The 18543-nt window shown below is 43.7% G+C and overlaps 5 protein-coding genes across 5 annotated transcripts; 2 read left to right on the top strand and 3 right to left on the bottom strand.

The window, feature by feature from the left end:
* Positions 1-2270: 2270 nt before the first annotated feature.
* Positions 2271-3545, top strand: MELLADRAFT_109789 (uncharacterized protein; the record flags this gene model as incomplete). The annotated part of the gene is made up of 4 exons (XM_007413917.1): positions 2271-2888; positions 2955-3188; positions 3276-3309; positions 3412-3545. 4 exons carry the CDS (start codon positions 2271-2273, stop codon positions 3543-3545), a joined length of 1020 nt encoding a protein of 339 aa, XP_007413979.1.
* Positions 3546-4312: 767 nt separating this feature from the next.
* Positions 4313-6210, bottom strand: MELLADRAFT_66033 (uncharacterized protein; the record flags this gene model as incomplete). Its single annotated transcript, XM_007413803.1, has 3 exons — positions 4313-5374; positions 5440-5865; positions 5926-6210. The coding sequence occupies 3 exons, from the start codon at positions 6208-6210 to the stop codon at positions 4313-4315; spliced, it is 1773 nt and encodes a 590-aa protein (XP_007413865.1).
* A 434-nt stretch (positions 6211-6644) lies between these two features.
* Positions 6645-7441, top strand: MELLADRAFT_109787 (uncharacterized protein; the record flags this gene model as incomplete). Its single annotated transcript, XM_007413918.1, has 2 exons — positions 6645-7112; positions 7334-7441. The coding sequence occupies 2 exons, from the start codon at positions 6645-6647 to the stop codon at positions 7439-7441; spliced, it is 576 nt and encodes a 191-aa protein (XP_007413980.1).
* Positions 7442-11423: 3982 nt separating this feature from the next.
* Positions 11424-14264, bottom strand: MELLADRAFT_78706 (uncharacterized protein; the record flags this gene model as incomplete). Its single annotated transcript, XM_007413802.1, has 6 exons — positions 11424-12079; positions 12161-12427; positions 12505-13410; positions 13589-13686; positions 13763-13945; positions 14034-14264. 6 exons carry the CDS (start codon positions 14230-14232, stop codon positions 11699-11701), a joined length of 2034 nt encoding a protein of 677 aa, XP_007413864.1.
* A 1529-nt stretch (positions 14265-15793) lies between these two features.
* On the bottom strand, positions 15794-17625 carry MELLADRAFT_49715 (uncharacterized protein; the record flags this gene model as incomplete). Its single annotated transcript, XM_007413801.1, has 9 exons — positions 15794-15926; positions 15979-16173; positions 16250-16302; positions 16400-16547; positions 16633-16700; positions 16754-16856; positions 16926-17042; positions 17119-17154; positions 17252-17625. 8 exons carry the CDS (start codon positions 17367-17369, stop codon positions 16010-16012), a joined length of 807 nt encoding a protein of 268 aa, XP_007413863.1.
* Between the last annotated feature and the right edge of the window lie 918 nt (positions 17626-18543).

Genomic DNA, 18543 nt, shown 5'->3' with positions numbered 1-18543 from the left:
TCCGGCGCCCAACCCTCCCGAGGTGGCGGCCTTGTTTCCGCCAGCCATATCTCACCATAATCCGTATACAGGGTTGGATACGGTGGCTGTGGAGCGCCAAATGCAAACTTAACCCGTCCCTCTCAGTCGCGCGAGACGCTCCCCGAGAGAGGGACTTACGGCTAAAGTCGAAATTCAAGCGTGAGACCTGACGGGGCATTTAGCCCAAACCAGTCTCACATTATAAAACCATTTTTCCTATTTATAAACTCCTCACGCCCCAAAATGAAACTTGTGCGCTGAGAAGAGGCCGACAACCTCGTCTAGTCCCTTCCTCAAAAGAGGCATTTGCCGAGGAATTATCCTGACAAAACCTCCGGGGCTCATATTTGTGCATGAGTCAGGGCCGTACAAGACTGCGGTGTCCTAAAATCCACTTTCTGGGACAAAACCCAGAACCTAGGGTGATCAAACTGCAGTTCGACCACCCTAGCTCCTCGTGAGTGAAATCCACAAAGTCACTTTGACGTCACCTCGTATTCCACCACCATAGTCAATCGTATACCACCTCATTCGCCTTTGACCGGTTCACCCTTGGTCTACCAAAATATCATAAACCCGGATATGCTACGTAGGAGTCAAAGCAGAACTCAAAGTCAGCTGTTTGGCAACAATGAGATCACGCAAGCAATTCAAAAACCTCGATTGAAAGCTGTGTTTCAAAACGTTAGCGAAGAAATCCAAGCGCGCTTAGTTGCAGACCTGTTTAAGAAGACATATGGCTACCCCGCTCGGCCCAAACAAATCGAGAGCGTCATAAATCTCATCAACGGACGCACGATCTTTTTACTCGCCGGAACAGGATTTGGAAAGAGCCGAATTCCAGAACTCTTGTATCACATGTATGAGGAAGCCGATTCCCCCATCGTGTTGAGCATGAACCCCTTGGATTCGCTGGGGGACGACCAAGTTAGTGAACTGCTTATAATCATTATCACTAGTTAAATAGCTATTGACGGGACACAATTGCCAGGTATTGGAAAAATCGCATGTAAGCCTGAAAGCGGTAAATATGACCGGCGGCACCTGCACACGAGAACTATGTGAAGCTGTATTGAGTGGTGAATACACTTTCATTTATGTGGTGAGTCGGCTGTGTGTGTTTGGATGTTCTCATCAAGATTGTGCTTCTGCGACAAGAGTTGATCCCATGTTGGTTGTTGCAGAGCCCAGAGGTGGCCTTGACAAACACGATATTTTCAAAAATGTTCCTTGATCGAAGGTTTCAATCACGTCTGATTCTCAAGGTTGTGGACGAAGCACATATGATATATATGTGGGGCCTGGTCAAAAGCGGACACGCCAAAAAGCTGGCCAGCTTTGCCAGAATCCAGGACACCGGTGCTTTTTGACCGAGCTACGGAGATCTGGCACGACGCTTTCTCGCAACTGAGAAGGTTCCACTACTTCTGATGTCGGCGACATGCACGCCTCAAGCTATCCAAGCCATCCTGACTAACCTCAAGATTGAGCCTCAAGATATACATATCTTACAAGCCAAACTCACAAGGCCGGAACTCCGCTTCATATGAAGAACTTTCAAACGCCCTATGAAAACGGCCTTGAAAGGTGTCTTTACACACCACACGCTCGTATCTAATGAGGAAATACCACCTACGCTGATTTACGCTGGAACTCAGAACGCTACACTGGAATTTCTTCGCCTGATCAACTCCGCTCGTGGTCAGCCTGCTGAAGCTAACAACGGACTGTCGTCGTTTGCTCGCCGATACCATGCAACCACAGGTGCCAGAGCTAAGGTCTCAGCAGTCGAAGCGTACGTAGCCGGTGCCCTAGCGGTCATGTGCTGCACACTGGCGCTCGGACTTGGCCAGAATTGGCACCGCGTGCGCCGCGTGATTGTGGTAGGCCGACACGACCCATGTAACTTTACCCAGATGGCGGGAAGATGTGGGCGTGATGGTCGTCGCGGGTTGGCTATCCTCTTAGTCGAAAACACTTGTACGAATGGGAAAAATCAAATCGAAGACTTTCACACACCCACTGTGATGAGCGACGACGATTGTATGGACGCTTTGGCCATTACGCCAGTATGCCTGCGTGTGGCCCTGGCGGTGGATCTTGCGTGAGTGGTTCAGCAGTGGAAATTCCTATATAGAATTGCTTAACTAACATACCACATATGAAATGAATGAAGTCACAGCTATATACCTTTAAAAACTGATGCCTGGGTTGTACAAGAAGAGGAGTCGCGTCAACTCAAAGCCGAAATGCCCCCATGTGACTGTAGCAATTGTCTACCCGAGGAGGCAGAGGCCCTCTGGCTTGGACAGAAAGGCCTCACTGTGGACAATTTCGACAAAGCCGTCCAATGGACCGAACCTGAGCTGAATCAAATGCTGGATGACCTCCCGTTGCCACCTCCAAACTCACAGGTCTCATCGCGCCCGGAACTACTAAGATGTGGGGCGGAGGACGACATCCGGTCCTTCTCACCTCTCAAAAGCCTGGTGACCAAGTGGCGTGGAGCTTTTGAAGGTTCATTTTACAATTCTTACCCTAAGGACTCGGAAGTCGGCCCATGGGACTACTTCTCCGATGCCCTCGCGTGGGATCTGGCCATGAATATCGACACTATTGAAAATCCTAGCGATCTGGGGATCTTCCTGCCTGGCGAGATCATTGGAGGCCAATTTCGAACTCTTTTTGCCTCTTTTGTGGAATGGCAAGAAGGGTTCGAGGGTGCTGCGGATGCTATTGCTCAAGCTGTTCAACGTCGTAAGAACATTAGACGTAAAGGACCTGCCAAAGTGCCGGTCTCAGTGGAAGGGACGGAATTGGTCAAAAAGAGAGATGCCGCAGAGAAGCTAGCAATGAAAGAAGCTAAGGTGAGAGAGGTGGTCACGCATTCCCTGGGACATCATGCTGACCGCCTGTAATTGCACTGGCGCTAGTTGGCGGATAAAGAACTTGCAGATGCACAGAAAGCGGCACTGGCGAATGCCAAAAGGTTGCGCATCAAAGGAGAAGCCAAGGAACGCAAGCGTCTGGCCGAGAAGAGAACTATGGCTCGTGAAGAAAGGTTGAAGAATCAAGCTACAAGAGCCCCAAAGGGCTCAGGAACACGTAAGCGGGCAGGACCCTCACCAAATGAATCCAGCTCTTCGAAACGAGTCAATTGCAACACGGTCAGTTCTTGGGGAGATATGTGTAACTCTATATACACATGATGGTTCTTGAGATGACTGAAACCCCGCTGCATTTGCCTTTGACAGACTGCCACCTCTAGCCTTCCTCAGGAAATTCGCCGTCCGCCTCATCAGCCTCGTACCCTCGCGACGAGCCCCACCGATATCGCGATGATTGACCCTCGCTTGACTCAGTTTGAATGATTTTAATCATGTTGGATAGCCCTGTGGCAAACACGTTGGTCACCATTGGGCGCACACGGTCCTCCGGCCTTTGGGAGAGGTTCTCATTTGCATAGCGAAGGAAATTGGCCATGGAGGCGTCGGTTATCTTATTGGCGTTGGACTGGAATATGATTTTGTGTCCCGAATGGGCTTTGATAAGTTGGATGAGCCGGCGCAACTGTATTAAACAAATGAAGTGATAGAAGATGATCAGCAATTTAATTTTAAGACTTGTTCGACTTGAGTTTGCCCTTACCATGGGTATGTTATTTGAATAACGGTATGTGAGTCGCTCAATATCGGTGCCATGGCCCTGGGAAATAAGATGAGTCAAACACAGCACGGTGGACGTCGAAGTCGCATATTAGGAAGACTGATGTACCGTGTTGTTATAAACCTCTTTGAGCCAGAATATATGCACCTCGAGAAATTCATCAATGGGCATCCAATGCCCATCTCGCTCGAGCGATGGCACTAGAAGGGAATGCTTGATCACATGGGCGAGCTGGGGGGGTAGATCCTCTTCCAGGAGCAACACCATCCGCGGAATGTGCCGAGCATAATGAGATAGGCCGGTGAGGCCTTGTGCCATTATCGCCCACCGCTTCCACATGGCGATCAGACGTCCTATGTCCCCGGCGCGAGTGGCGTTATGAGCCTCGACAACGGTGCCAAAGTCACGTAATCTCAGCATTAGGTTATATTTGTTCCAATCTAAGTTCTCTTGTGCTTCCCTCAACGCCGATGCTGCAAAGTACTTTTTCCAAGCGGTATCCAGGACATGCTGGCATTCGGACTTCTGTGTCAGATTGACTTTGGCTAAAGATCTCAATACTTCACTGCAATGGTAAGTCCTCAGCAATGAGACCTTGGCATGTAACGATCATAGACCACTGTGCTTACCTAATGATGAATACCAAATTTGCTTTATGGACGATTTGAATGGACCTCATTATGGAATTGAAGTCCTGTTGCACAACAGGCTTACTATAATCACCGCCTAACTCGAAGGATGACCGCCAGGCTCCTCGGTCCTCACCGTCGTTCGAGTTACCCCAGTGCAAGGCCCATACTGCCTCGGCGAAGTTCCATGTTGTGTGTGCAGGTCCAAACACCGAGAGGACCCATGAAAGGCCTTCAATCGAGTCAATTGGCGGGTGGAGCTTCCCTCGAAGACTTTTGACCAATTGGTTCGAACCAACATCGCCGCCGGCGACCAGAAGGTTTTCTGCATATTGTTCTTTCTGCATACCTATCTGAGTCATCACCTGATCGAGCACTTGGGATACGCCGTCTGCTGATGAATCCGGCGCATCCATCATGCGCAAAAAGTGTATATTCGGCGTGTGAAACTCGATAGGGTCAATTTTTGGAGGAGCTACGGCGAGAGGAGGTAGGTCTTGAGGCGATGGCCCTTTCGGGAGATGTTTGACATGTTCCACTAACGCCAGAGCAAGTTGAGCTTTGATGACAGCCTCGAAATGGACAGATTCGCCAGCACGAGGGGCGAAAGAGTCAATCATCACGGGTTTTTGGTCGCTGTTCTTCATTGCTTCCACAAAAACAGCCAGCGAAAGAGCTTCAGCATCACAACTTGCCAACAGCGCCGCACGAAAAACCGTGTAGAAACCCCAAGTCCCATGAAATAGCCTCGAAGACAGATCAATACGAGAGTTGTGGATGCGTAAGTGTATGTCTACGTTGTCAAAGCATAACAATGGCAACAGTTTCTGATTAACTTTGAAGACCTCCATCAGCTGGGCCTCTTGGGATATACGCAGGTGTTCCATGGCGTCGAGGACAGCATGGAACACCTGTGTCGTCAAACCGAAACATTGTAAATATTCATTAACCCTGCAGGAAACACCTCCGGCCAAGACCATCAGACCATTCTGCAGGGGCACCGCATTGCAACGCCGATTGCATTGATATGCGATCATGGCACAAATCGCTACCGGAACCTGCATGACCGAATACTTCGTCACTATCTTCCCTCAATCAGACGTTTGTAGTAAGTGTGGCTTACCTCCTGGGCTTTATGATCCGCCACTTCAGATGGTGTCGACTTCACGTACACCAAGTTGGCGAGTGACAACACCTCGTCTTCCTCATCCCCTTTCACAGAAGGTTCGGTGGGGTTGAGCGAATTACGTCTCGTGACCGCAGACTCGGGGGTTTTGGGGGTTTTGGGATTTATCGAGGTACGTCTTGAGCTGTTGTCATTTGGTTTAACAAATGGACTATCCGGTTTCGACGCCTTGTGTTTCAACGACATTGATATTTTCTGTGAAATCAAGGAATGCAAGAATGGCATTCCATCCTTGATTTTCTCAGTGCGTCTGGCTTCTGAACTCTCGCTGAAGAAGTCACTTGGGATCTGATTCGAGCTGACGTATGCGCCTTTAGGGTAAGCACCACGAACCACGTCTTGTCCATTTACAATTGCGGATGCCTGCAATCAAATATTAACCAATGTTTACAAAACGGTCTTTTCTTTGTTGGCGCGACTAACCTCATTCAAAATGAATGTTTCCCAGAATTGCAGCCCTACTTCTGACGACTTGATAAGGTTCCCGTAATTTTTCAATATCGATTTGTTTTGTTTCTCTCCAGATCCGTTCTTCATCAAGCGACAGCGATATATGCATTCCGCGTGATTAGAGGAGAAGAATGTATACATGAAATCCCTAGGTGAAAAATCCAGTTTGGACATATGCGCCAATATCTCTAATGTGTGACTAAGCGTCAAAGACATGGGTGGTGTTGGTTGGCTATGTTGTTGATGTTGTTGTGGCATATTCGATGTATAATAAAAACTATCAGTTTTTCCTGACGGGTGATATAACAAGGATTCTGATAATATCAACCCCCACCTTGTGAAAAATATCACAATCATAGCTCATATGCCTTCTTTCGTGCTGAGTCGGCGGTGTGGGCAAGATCGTAACGGATGTATCCCGACTTGTGTCAAATGCTCAAACCGGATGAGTATTCCTTCTCAACATTGGGATCCATTGTAAGGAACTACACTGTATCCCAACAATCCCACTATGCCGGATTGAAGGGATACAATCTCACTTGTCTCATAACACCCATTCGGAATGGATTGTTACTCTAATCCGAGCGGATCACATGGTGTTCCAAGGGGTATAGAGAGAGGGGCCCTTGCCCCGTATACATAAATGGGTCTCCTCTGTTATTGACATCATTTCAACCCCCTAATTACCAACCATGGATCGATCTACCCCAGAGTCCATTGTAATTCCTGACAGCGAGGACGAGCGCGCCGATCAGCGCGAGGAACGAATTCCGGAGCGTCGTGCCGACATCATTCGCGAGGAGCATATTGCGAACATCACCGACTTTATTATTTCTGAAGGCTTATCAGTCCAAGACTTTGTCGCTTCCGTCAGGCCTTTAACCAAAGTGACGTACTCACACCAGCCGCCTCCCAGTCCTGACTTGCTCTTCGCCAGATGTCGCAACATCATTGGCTTCATTCAAAGTCAACACATGACCGTGTATGATTTTATTATCACGTTGCTTGAGCACCGTCGCCTATGGGGTCATCGACGCTCCTTTCTTGGGACGGGAACCTACTCTTGCTCTGTTCTTATTCGACTGTTCAAAGCCCTGCGCGATCTCATTCACGGCGCGGGAAATGAAAACCATATATGGTACGAGTTCATTCAATCGGAGGTGAGTGAAACGTATATATATATTGTTCTTCATTGGAGTCCTCACATACTTTGTGATTGTGAGTCCTCAGGCCAACGACCTTCACATTAACGACAACGGTGCTTACCCGTGGCCCCCTCCGTGAAATCAAAATGTTTTGGGATCAAGGTAGATTCCGAGAGCATTCTCCTAATTCAGAGGCATGAATTACTCATACTAATATCCCTTCCTTGCAATATCAGCGGTTTACTGGGTGGGATCAGGCTGAAGAATGTTGGACGCGTGGTTCTGTTTCTGCTCGTGCTTATTTTGCTATATGCCTTGCCAGTTGTAGGAACATCTTATGCTGAGAATGTGGTTATCAGTCAGTCTCCTTGATAATCATGAAACAATACTCAGTCCATAGAGTCATCTCGAACACTGCTCAGCGCGTATTATGCAGTTTGCCTGCGTTATGCCAGACCCCTAAGATAATGCATTGTAGAAGTGTTGTTTGCCCTGTACGCCTGAAACTCAATCTTTCTGACGCGCAGCAAATCTGTTCGCTGTAACGCTTGAGAGCACCGACTTGCGGCCCCGGAGGTTTTGTCAGGATAATTCCTCGGCAAATGCCTCTTTTGAGGAAGGGACTAGACGAGGTTGTCGGCCTCTTCTCAGCGCACAAGTTTCATTTTGGGGCGTGAGGAGTTTATAAATAGGAAAAATGGTTTTATAATGTGAGACTGGTTTGGGCTAAATGCCCCGTCAGGTCTCACGCTTGAATTTCGACTTTAGCCGTAAGTCCCTCTCTCGGGGAGCGTCTCGCGCGACTGAGAGGGACGGGTTAAGTTTGCGCCAAATGAGTCAAAACCCCAAAAAGCAAAAAATGTACATGAAACACCCTCAGAAAGCCCCGTTGAGCCTATCCCGACCCAGAGTCCGCTGCCTCGGACAGCACTTTACCCGTTGTCACCCCCAGGTGTCCTCTTTGACAGTGCGATTCTTATGCAGCAAACTTGATCAATGTGAATCATCCCTTTCTTCATATCAGCTATAGGAGATCATCCTAAATTCATATGTTAGGTGGAGCATGCGAAAAGATTCTTTTTGAATGACCGCTCTAGAAAAGCCGTGTTGTGTTGATTGATCAATAAACCCTTCATCATATCGAACAAATTATGTATCCCAATCATCAGATAATATGGTAAAGTGTGTTACTATGTGTTTGGATAATCATCATTGTCTCAACAAGACCCCCATGATGCTTTCATGAAAGGTGATCTTCATAGGTTTTGGGGGGGAAGTACACAATTTGTGAATGGTCATTTCTGGGTTACATTTTCTTTGCTTGCTCGGCAATACTTGAAAAATCAGGACTCAAAAAGTATAGATGAGTTGCCAACAAACGAGAATAGAAAGCTGAATAATTGCACAAAATTAAGTCGAATGAGGGGAAGCCTGTTCCCAGGCCAGCGGACCTCAGCGGACTCAGGATCGGGACAGGCTCAGCGGGGCTTTCTGCCGAGGTTTCATGTAGAATTTGCGCTTTTGGGGGTTTTGACTCAATTGGCGCTCCACAGCCACCGTAGTTGGAAGATTGTATTCTGACAGACCTAAACCATTATTGGACTTCTAGAATGCCCTGCATTGCCACTCTGGCACGCCCTGGTCGGCCCCGCGCATATTTTGAAGGTACTTGGGTCTACCCAAGTCCGGGTTCGGCCCCCAGGCAGTCCCGTCACACTCAGGGCCGGGTCACAGCCCTACTGTGGTGGAGCAGGTCTACTGTGTTTGTCACTCATTCCATATTTTTGTGGAATTATACAGGTGCTGTTGGGCCTTTGAGCACCTGTAGCATGGAAATAAGTACATACTGTTGATTTTAAAAAGATTGCCAGATTGGTCAAGTCCTCTGGCTCACACCTGATCTGTGCCCTTGCTTACAGAATGCTTGGTTCTAACTTTTTTATTTTTTGTAACTTTCGTTTATCACATATTTCTCAGTGATTCAAAATATGATCCAACAGCTCTACAAACCTACAATGGAACTGGGAAAATCCCACTGAAGCCTCAATGTGATCTTCACTTTGACCCCTCATTCCAGTTTCCAAATTATCCTTTTCTGGATTTTATTTTTGCAGTGCCCTTTCGCAAGTTTTCCAAAGACATCAAAATTTTTGGCCCCAGCTATTGTGTTCCAACTGGCGCAGAAACCATGCAAGACCAACTTGCAAGCTGCATGAAAGCTCTGTGCCAGTTCTATTCATGTCTTGCACAGAATTTGCACAAAAAATGACATGAATATTTCCCCAGGTATAAGCACTGTATATGTGATATTTTTATGTGGTGATTCTTTTTTTCAGTACTTCAAATTCTCTTTGCAAAATCACAATGGAAATCAAAGTAATCAAAACAACCAATATATTTTACTGGTCATCAATTTTGAAGATTGAATCAAGATTATTAAATTGTAATTGTTATCAAATTCAAATTCAATATCAGATCAGAATTGTAACAATCACAAGTTGGCAATCAAATTCAACCATCCAATCAAATTCTTGCTGTTTCTACTCACCAAATCAAAGTGAAACACATTTTTGGTTCAATCTATCAAGCAAAAAATCGCCAAGCAATCACCACTTACAGACTCTTTTTTGGTACATTCCATCCACAATGAATTACCAAGCAATCACCACTTTTCAGATCAAACATGTATTGCATCCAATCACCAATCACCAGCTAGTTCGAAGTCAACACCTAGTAAACCTAATTGCTCAGTTTTGTCATCTGAGGATATTGTAGAATGATGTACAAATTGTTACTTCATAGACACCCCTTTTCTGCTTCACTCAGTACCTTGTAGAGTTTAGAAAGCTTAAAGTCCAGATGAGGAATGAGGAATACTTGAAGCCAGGGACATACAGGGTATATTCAACCCTGTATAAACCCATGATCCCTTATCCATACTACCAGTCTGTGAATGTACATACCCTACAAATCTCAAACTCAAACTGCCCCATTACTTGGAGTGTATTATAAACTGGACCTGTACTGGACCTGTTTGATGCTTTTGGAACAGGGACAGTGGTGATCATCCCTTGATCATTTCCATAGCCCCAACAAACATGATTTAAAAGTTAAGATCAGTCCCACCTATCCATTTGGGGGTTTTGAGTTTTTCTTTTCAGGAATCTGGACAAGTTGTTCACAAAAAAAAATCTTTGTAAAATCAACATGTTTTCAATAAGGGGGCTCAAGTCAAAAATTTTGCGGCCTTTTCTTAAAAAATTTGGGAAAGTTTTTTACGGTACTGTGCTGTAAAAACGTTTCCCAATTCGTAAAAAGGACCGTAAAAATTTCTGTCGGATCTCCTTCTGAGCAGCAGATTTACGCAAATTTGCGTAAATTTGCTGCTTAAAAAAATTTGGGATGTCGTATAACTTTTCCCAATTGCATAAAATTTTGCGTAAATTTTATGCAATTGGGAAAAAAAAATTACAATAAAAGTAGTAAAATATTTTGACTTGAGCCCCCCTAATATGGGACACCTTTTTAGGTGCCAGTTGTCCCCCTTTGAAACCTTCACGCATATCTTACAACAACGGGCAATTTGTTGTAGCATAAAATTATGTAAAAACCTTTAACCTTGAACCCCCTATTGTTGTGTCAAAAGTCCTATGAGACTAGCGTTCTCTACAGGCCTGTGTGACTTACATTTGATACTCTCTTTCATATTTCTGCTTAGCAACATGTTCATTGTGTGGCATCTAGTTGTCATCTCACTATATAAGACTACTGGAGAAGCCCAGGAAAGGTGTTCTTCACCTTTCCTTTACACCTTTCCTTTATCTCTTTATTTGCTGCTCCAGCTGATACTCAACCTAAGATATCTCTTTGCACCAAATTCAATGCCTCGCCTTTCTGGTGAAGGATTTACCTACCCAAGTTGATCTGGTTGACTCACTGATAAGTTGATTTGGAAGTGATTATGACTGTTTGTGGATAGTAAGACCTGACCAAACATGACCCTTACCTAAAACAATTTAGAACTCTGGCCTCCACCAACTTTTCAAGCTGAGATGAACCTAAGTGTGTGGTTTTCATCTCGCTTGTGTACTCTGGACCCATCAATAAAATCTTGGATTGGATCTCCTTCAGCAGACTAACATATTGAAGTTAGAATGAGACTTCAACCTGGTCTCCATTTGGCTTCATCAAGATCTCAATCAAAAAGTGTTCATCTATATAACTATTCATCTACTTTTTTCAAAAAAAACCCATGAAAAACCCCTTAACTCAATGAAATTGATAAAAAAGAACTTATAGAAAAAAGAACGACCAATAAAAAAATTTCAATAAAATTTTAAAAGCTTTTGTTAGAAATTCAAAAAAAAACAAAATAACTTTCATCAACCTCCAAGACATGACAAAACCAAAATAAAACAAAAAAAAATACTGAAATTAAAACAAAACAAAACAAAACAACAAATGAGAAACCCTAAAAGTAGAACTTCTTCAATTAATTCTTTTTGATTGAAACAAAAAGGTTAACTACATCATATCATCCATCATCATCCATCCATCCATCCATCCAATTCCATTGTCTCATGGTTTGGAATTTTCATTCTTCAAACATCATTACCACCAGGTTCACTACTCCCACCTTCTTGTAAACTAAGACTACTTTTCCTAGAATGCATATTATTATTTGTAGATTTACTTCCATTTCCTACAGTAGTAGTATTATTACTTCTACTAGAACCGGTGGGGTCTTTCACAAGTAATCTACCAAAGAAACTTGCAAGTACTTCTTTTTCTGCTGGTGCACCTGTACCTGCGACAGTCGAATTAGACCTAGAAAGATTTGATGATGAAAGTTTGGATGAAGCATGATTAGTAAGTGATGGTCTTGGTGATCGTGGCGATTGAGCTTGTGCTTGTTGTTGTTGTAGATGTAGTAGTTCTACTGGTGAAAGTGCTGGAGTTGTAGATCTGACTCCAGAAGAATCCTATGGAAGAAAAATCATCCAATGTCAATTTTCAGTAGTTTTTACTTTTATTTGTAAGATGAGACGAGAGTTCTGTCTTACCCTCATAGAAAGTTTATTGAGTCGAGCGTTCATCTCTTCTTCTGCGCTCAAAACACTAAGTGAGGATGAACCAGGTACCAATCCGTTCTTATCAGAAAGTAATGTACCATTAGTAAATTTAGCACTCTGTTGCGCCGAGTGACCTTTAGTACTCATTTGAAAGTGTGTACGTGGATCAAGATCTCGCTCTTTTTTGATTTGTTCATACTTGGCTTTCAGAAAATGTTGTTCCGGTGAAACTGTGACTCGATCATGTGATGCGAAAGACTAAGTCATCAAGATACATCATCATCAGTGATTAACTAATCAGAGAAAAAACTGTACAATCTAAATCAAATTCTTACAGGCATATCATCATCCGGTTCTCCAATCATATCTTCCCATAATTTACAAGCACTAACAATCTTACGACCTTCATTATCCCAACTTGTATCTTCAGTTTCATTCGGTTGATTTCCTCCACCACTTGTGTCAGGGTTAGCGAGCGTGTGACGGTGCTTTTCGATATCCAATAACCATCCATTACCCACAACTGCCGGATTAAAACCATCTCTCAAGATCTTGATCTTTCCCCAACTATCCCAACCCATCGGTATCAACACCTCATCACGGTCAATCACATTGGCTTTGTAAGGGAATGGAAATAATCGAGAACTACTTGCAGCACCTCCGGTCGTGACTGTGGCCGCTGTCGAACTTGTTGATTCTAGTTGACCGAAAAGTCGATGTAGGACGTATGACCTCAGTCGGCCGATGGTTTCTGGTTTCCTCTCACTCGTAAAAAATAGTGCACCACCAAACCGTAGACAAATTGAACGTAAAACTTGTTGAATGAAATCAAATTGTTCTTCCTTGAAGTCCTTTTCCTTTTCTAATTGATCAATCTGATCTGCCTTTGTACATACGACCACTACCCCTACTCCTGGGTTTTCAGTCAATGTACCCGGCGGTAATGGGATTTCGAGATGTATCGATGCGTTATTTCCATTGACAGTTTCTGGAAACTCGTTAGGAGATGGTGATTGAGGAGGTCCGGCTGGTTCGACATATGATCGATAATGTGTCTCTAATGCCTCTTTAGCCTCCTCCACTACAAACTCGCCTCGGTCACCAGTACCATGAGCCTTATCAGGTGGTTTAGTACTCTGTTTGATTGATTCAATCACTGATTGAATGAGAGCCATCCACCTGACCAATGAAGCCAGTAGCGAGTGAGGATGGGTGAAGGGAATTAAGACCATGATCAATGACTATAACATTCGAAATCCACCGCCGAACCCGTCACAAAGTCCCCAATGATATGACGATCGAAGCAACAAAGAAAAACGTAGAGCCATAGTCAATAAGCGAGATCTTAATTATGGAAAGAAAAGGTTCCAATGTAAGGAGTATAGTCAAGAAATAGACATTTTGCTATTTGAAAAATACCTCTTTGAGTGATTCGGGGTTCAAGATAAGTGGAAGTAAGCTTGAGTAAGGTGGTGAGCAAGAAGGGATTTGATGAATTGATAGCCTAGCGAGTGCATCTAGAAGTACGGTTATGCAAAATTCGATTAAGCAACTGATATTGTTGGTTCGATAATCTCAATCACAGAAACACACCATCGTCATTATCATCTCCAATATCTACTGTTGTATAACTTGTACCAATATCAACGTCATCTGGATCTCGCGTTATAGGTTCTGGAATTGGTATGGTTGAATTACCACCAATAGTAGGAATTGTAGGAGGTGTTGTTGCCGAAAGATATGAAACCAAAGTAGATTTTCCAGTATTCCGATCACCTGAAATCGTATCATCAACAAAAGAATGTCAGTTGATAAGAAAAACAGTAAAAGGATTTCAAAAATGATTGATTTTGCTACTGCTGACCTAGAACAAGTAACTTTTTACTTGGTAAGTTGCCCTTTTCTCGATTGTTTGAAACACTATCTAAGATACTACTCCAAAGGTTTCCTTCACCTGGCAATAGTTGATCATAGTTTGGTTGATTCTTATCGATTTGATTTGTTGTTGCTGTTGCTGTTGATGTGTTGGCGTTGATACCATTTGGAATGGAGTTTGATATCATTTTTTTATTAAGCTGATTGAATGGTAAACTGCAATCTGATATGTGGATCTTCTAGTAGGTTTTGCTGAGCCTTGCTGAGTCCAAATGACCAATGGTGACTGAAATGAAGTGTGAACCTGTGAAAGGCAGCCAATTTACCAGAAAAATAGACCTACTCAAACCCATACATCCATAGCCATGATTGGTATCCCTACCCTTCGGCTATATGCGCACTGCCCACAGCCAATGTGGTCAAGATGAATTGACGATGGCCAGCTGAACGTAAAACAGGATGCATCCTCGAATATATAGCCTTTTCCTGATTCTGGCAAAATTGCGTCACAGCTGGTGCATATGTCATCAGAGACTAAAAAGTAAGCATTTTGATACTCGTTGGCTCATCAAAAATTCATTTCTCATACTAATGGTTGTTTCATCAGCTATCATCAGAAAGTCGTGAGATTGAGCATGTATTGATCATAGATATATGTTGATAATCTGCTTGGTTTTTTCAGAGATATAAAAACTGTGATTGTGGAACATGACATCAGTATTTGACCTCTGATTCCATGCAGCTCATGGTTTTCCCTTCCTGATCTCTAGTGGATGATATTTGAATCAAATCATTTGTAGTGTAAGAATTCCCAAGTTCTGGCTATTGCAGCAGCTGACTATCTTGTGATATTTCTTTATCCCATATCTCATAACTTTTCCTAAAACAGAAGTCCTTTCCAATATAAATGAGTGCAGAACTTATGCTCCATGGAACAGTCATAGAACCTCCCTCAATTATTACCAGTCCTTAATCACAAAAGCCAGTTACTATTCTAGTTTAAAAACTGTTGAACAAAATACTTCCCATCAGCGAAGACAGACTTCTCAAAGCAAAAATGCTGAGAAACTTTGAAGAATTGCTCCTATCGACAGACACTCATGTCACGTGACAAATCAAGAGTTCCCTCATGATTGAAATAGTCTTTGGGATACTTGTTTTTCTGGGCTGTGATCGCAATTGCTTTCTAAATTTCACCTCAAAATCAGATACTGTAGGGCTCATTTTCGCCACTGTGGGAATAGATTAACGCACCATTATAGAGACTGATAGATAATTTTCCATCAGTGAAGGTAAAACCTTTGCCACCAGTACAGGCAGAGTGTAGCAAACAGCTTAAAGTCACAGGAGCCTCGGAGGTGCCCGGAGGTGCTGCAGGAATCGGATCATCTCAGTTTTTCCCACCTTTGTCAACCATGGTTAGTGACAGGGATGAGAGTCAGAGAATCAGTGTTCTTCAGTCGGCATCACATAGACTTTGAAGCCACATTGGATACTTCAAGTGCAGCAAGGCTAAGGATAAAGAGTGGCCAAGCAAGAAGAGCCTGCTCCACATTGCCCGAGATAATTTTCGGAGCAACAAGTAAACGGACAGGCACTATGTTTGCCTGAACTGCCTAACACTTGATTCCAATAATTCACTATACTTATATTTATATTGGTTGTATATCTCTATTTCAATTGAGTTTTAGGTCCCTCATGCCAAATAAATAGACATGGACCAACCTGCTGTGTCCCCACCGTCTTCTTGGCTCTGGGGCATCACGAGCAATCTTTATTCTACAGTTTGATTTGTGAAGTCTTTCTTTCTATGCGACAGACAAAAGATCCATACAACAGATTCTCGGGCTAATCGGAAAGACATGATTGCGTAAAAGTAACCCAAAGAGATGGCCTCTAGTGCCGATCGCCAAAAAGATTAGCTCAAAACTCACAATTGCAGGCACGGGAAAAGAAGCAATATCTTCAGAGGGCAGAGCCAGTGCCAAGTTCTTTGAGACTACGTTCGGCACTGCCTCTTTCGAGCGGTTTGGGCTGGCTCGCATCAGGCTTCCAACCAATGAAATAGATCACTTGGAATGTGGCTGGGATGCTTGTGCCTTTCTCTTTGTCTGTCTTTGCATATAGAGCTAAAAGATTGAAATATTCAGCGAAAAGCAAAAGAAATGTAACAGCAGTCCAGTATAGGAGTGAGTAAACATGTACCTTCATAAATGGAAGCAGCAGCCAAGAGTGTATCGCGTCGAAGGAACGGTCGACTATGGATTGATAAGGTATTACTAATTAGCTCTAACCCTTGTTGAAAGACGCCTTTGAAGCGCTCAGAAGAAATAACTTTTGGTATAATGTACTGACCGATTCAGTATGGCATTGCTTTCACCCATCCAGCGCAGATCATCGATCAGTTCAAACATACTTGGATAGTGAACTGTCACCTCATCGATATCAACAGTGGGGATTGAAAATCCAGCTCTGTTGATGAGAGATGACATCGAGCGACAGTCTAAAACGATATCATCATATGATCACCTGCTTTGGCTTTGGCTCATTATTCACGATATAAAATTTGATGAAATGGCTGATCTAACCTGTCATCGGGGAAACTCGCGCTGAGATACCACCTTGTCGCTCTTGTTCAGCAAGCTGAAAAGCCGTTCTGGAATATATATGAGGTCAGAGTTTGAAAAGTAGGACAATTTGTGCGGGTACCCAAAGGCTACGTGCCTTAGTTCGAATAATGTGTCGCCACCAAACATCGCACCGATGAACACGCCATCAGGCTTTAAAGCATTTTTGATCTGTACAAGGGTGCCTATGGATAAATCAAAGACTATCAGATAAATTGGCGAAAAGAGGATTGGGTTGGTAAGAAGATATTTACCAGGTAGATCGTTCACCCAATGTAGAGACAAACATGACATTATACATTCGTGAGCGTTGGGACTCAAGTTCAAAGATTCTTCGTCCATGAGGATACGCTGGAGTTTGATTGAGGGGTCTCTTCGAAGAAAATGGTCAGATTGACATGAGCCTACGTGGTAGTGCCACAACGGAAAATCCGAATAGCGCCTTACTATCAATTATGCTGGGATCCCTCCAAAGCATGGGTTCTGAGAACATGGAAAGAGAAGATACGCATTCAGCATCTTTGTTTTTTATCCGAAAGATAGTTCTTGTTTTCTATGCTTTCAATTCGAACAAACTTACCGGAAGCGTCAGTCATGATAACATTTTGAAGCCCTTCATATTCTTCTAAATCCCTAGCTAGCACCCCCGACCCAGAGCCCAAATCGACCACTTCCCGATACTTTCGCTTAATGTCCATCAATCTATCCACTAATCCTAAAGAAACTTCTTCTCTAACATAATCAGTCGCTCTACTCTTTTCAGGATCTTTTCTAAGGATTCGAGCTTTTTGTTTTAGTTTTGCTTGTCGATCGAAGACTTGAAAAGGATTTGGACTGCCACTGGAAGATGACGAAGAGAAGAAGGCTTCGTTTTGAAAGGATTTCGATACAGATATCAGTGTGCAGGCCCTTCGGAATGCAGATAAGGCCAGTGATTCATTGATCAGAAGCGCCATGACGTCGATTGCAATCGAGCCATCAAAGAAATCTTCAACGAAAAGTTTACTCAGATAAGCCGATCCGACCCGGTCATCCGCCGTCCGTCGGTCACAATACAACCCGACCTGAACACGCTTTGCGGCGCCAGGGTCAATTTGTCACCGGGCCACAGAGAGCAGAAGCCTTTGCAACATTTGACTTCTTCTTTGGCAAACAATTGTTTGCAAATTGTTTGCCAGACGACAATTGGAATCACTTGGACATCTTGAAGAAAGGGGTATAAGCCAAGAGGTGAATATGTTGAAGCTGTTCATGTCTCAACGAAAAAAGTGAGGCAGAAGGGCTATTCTTGTTCACAGTTCTGGTACTGTGTGCGTGTGGTTTGTGGTTAGTTGGTTCAAGACGTTGACACTGCATTTTACTTGCCTCGTGGTTGGTCACTTCAGCTCTTCCGATGATGATACAACTATATCTATTTCAAAATTTCCCTTGTTGGTCATGCCACTATGTGTCAATTAGTCAGCTATATGGATCAAGATTATGCCATTTGTTGCCGAGATTTGCAAAGAAAATGGCGATCACAAAATCAGAAAGATCTTTGACTTTATCTTACATTCAACATATATTCATTTGCGAGCATTATTTTCTACTTACAGATTTCGATCCACTTTGGTCATCTCAGTGCTTTCTATCATACTAGCACTCGAGCAGTGATCTTTGTGAAAGTCGTTCCGCGTCACATTCAGGAAAATACCGTTCTGTTGCATGCGTTTGAACTCAGATACTATGTAAATGCATCAGAAACCTCCTCAAGGGAACCCAAAACGCACGCACAAAAAATCCGCAGTAGGTAGGTGCTATTATACTCTGTCAGCCTCTCACAGTTTCACAATCTGTGCTTCTAGAATATTTCATTCTTACCTCAGAAAGCCG

The sequence above is a fragment of the Melampsora larici-populina genome (genome assembly GCF_000204055.1).
Source record: "Melampsora larici-populina 98AG31 unplaced genomic scaffold MELLAscaffold_39, whole genome shotgun sequence".
Lineage (NCBI taxonomy): Eukaryota > Fungi > Basidiomycota > Pucciniomycetes > Pucciniales > Melampsoraceae > Melampsora > Melampsora laricis-populina.
The sequence above is the reverse complement of the archived record's forward strand: the minus strand, read 5'-3'. Positions and strand labels throughout refer to the sequence as shown.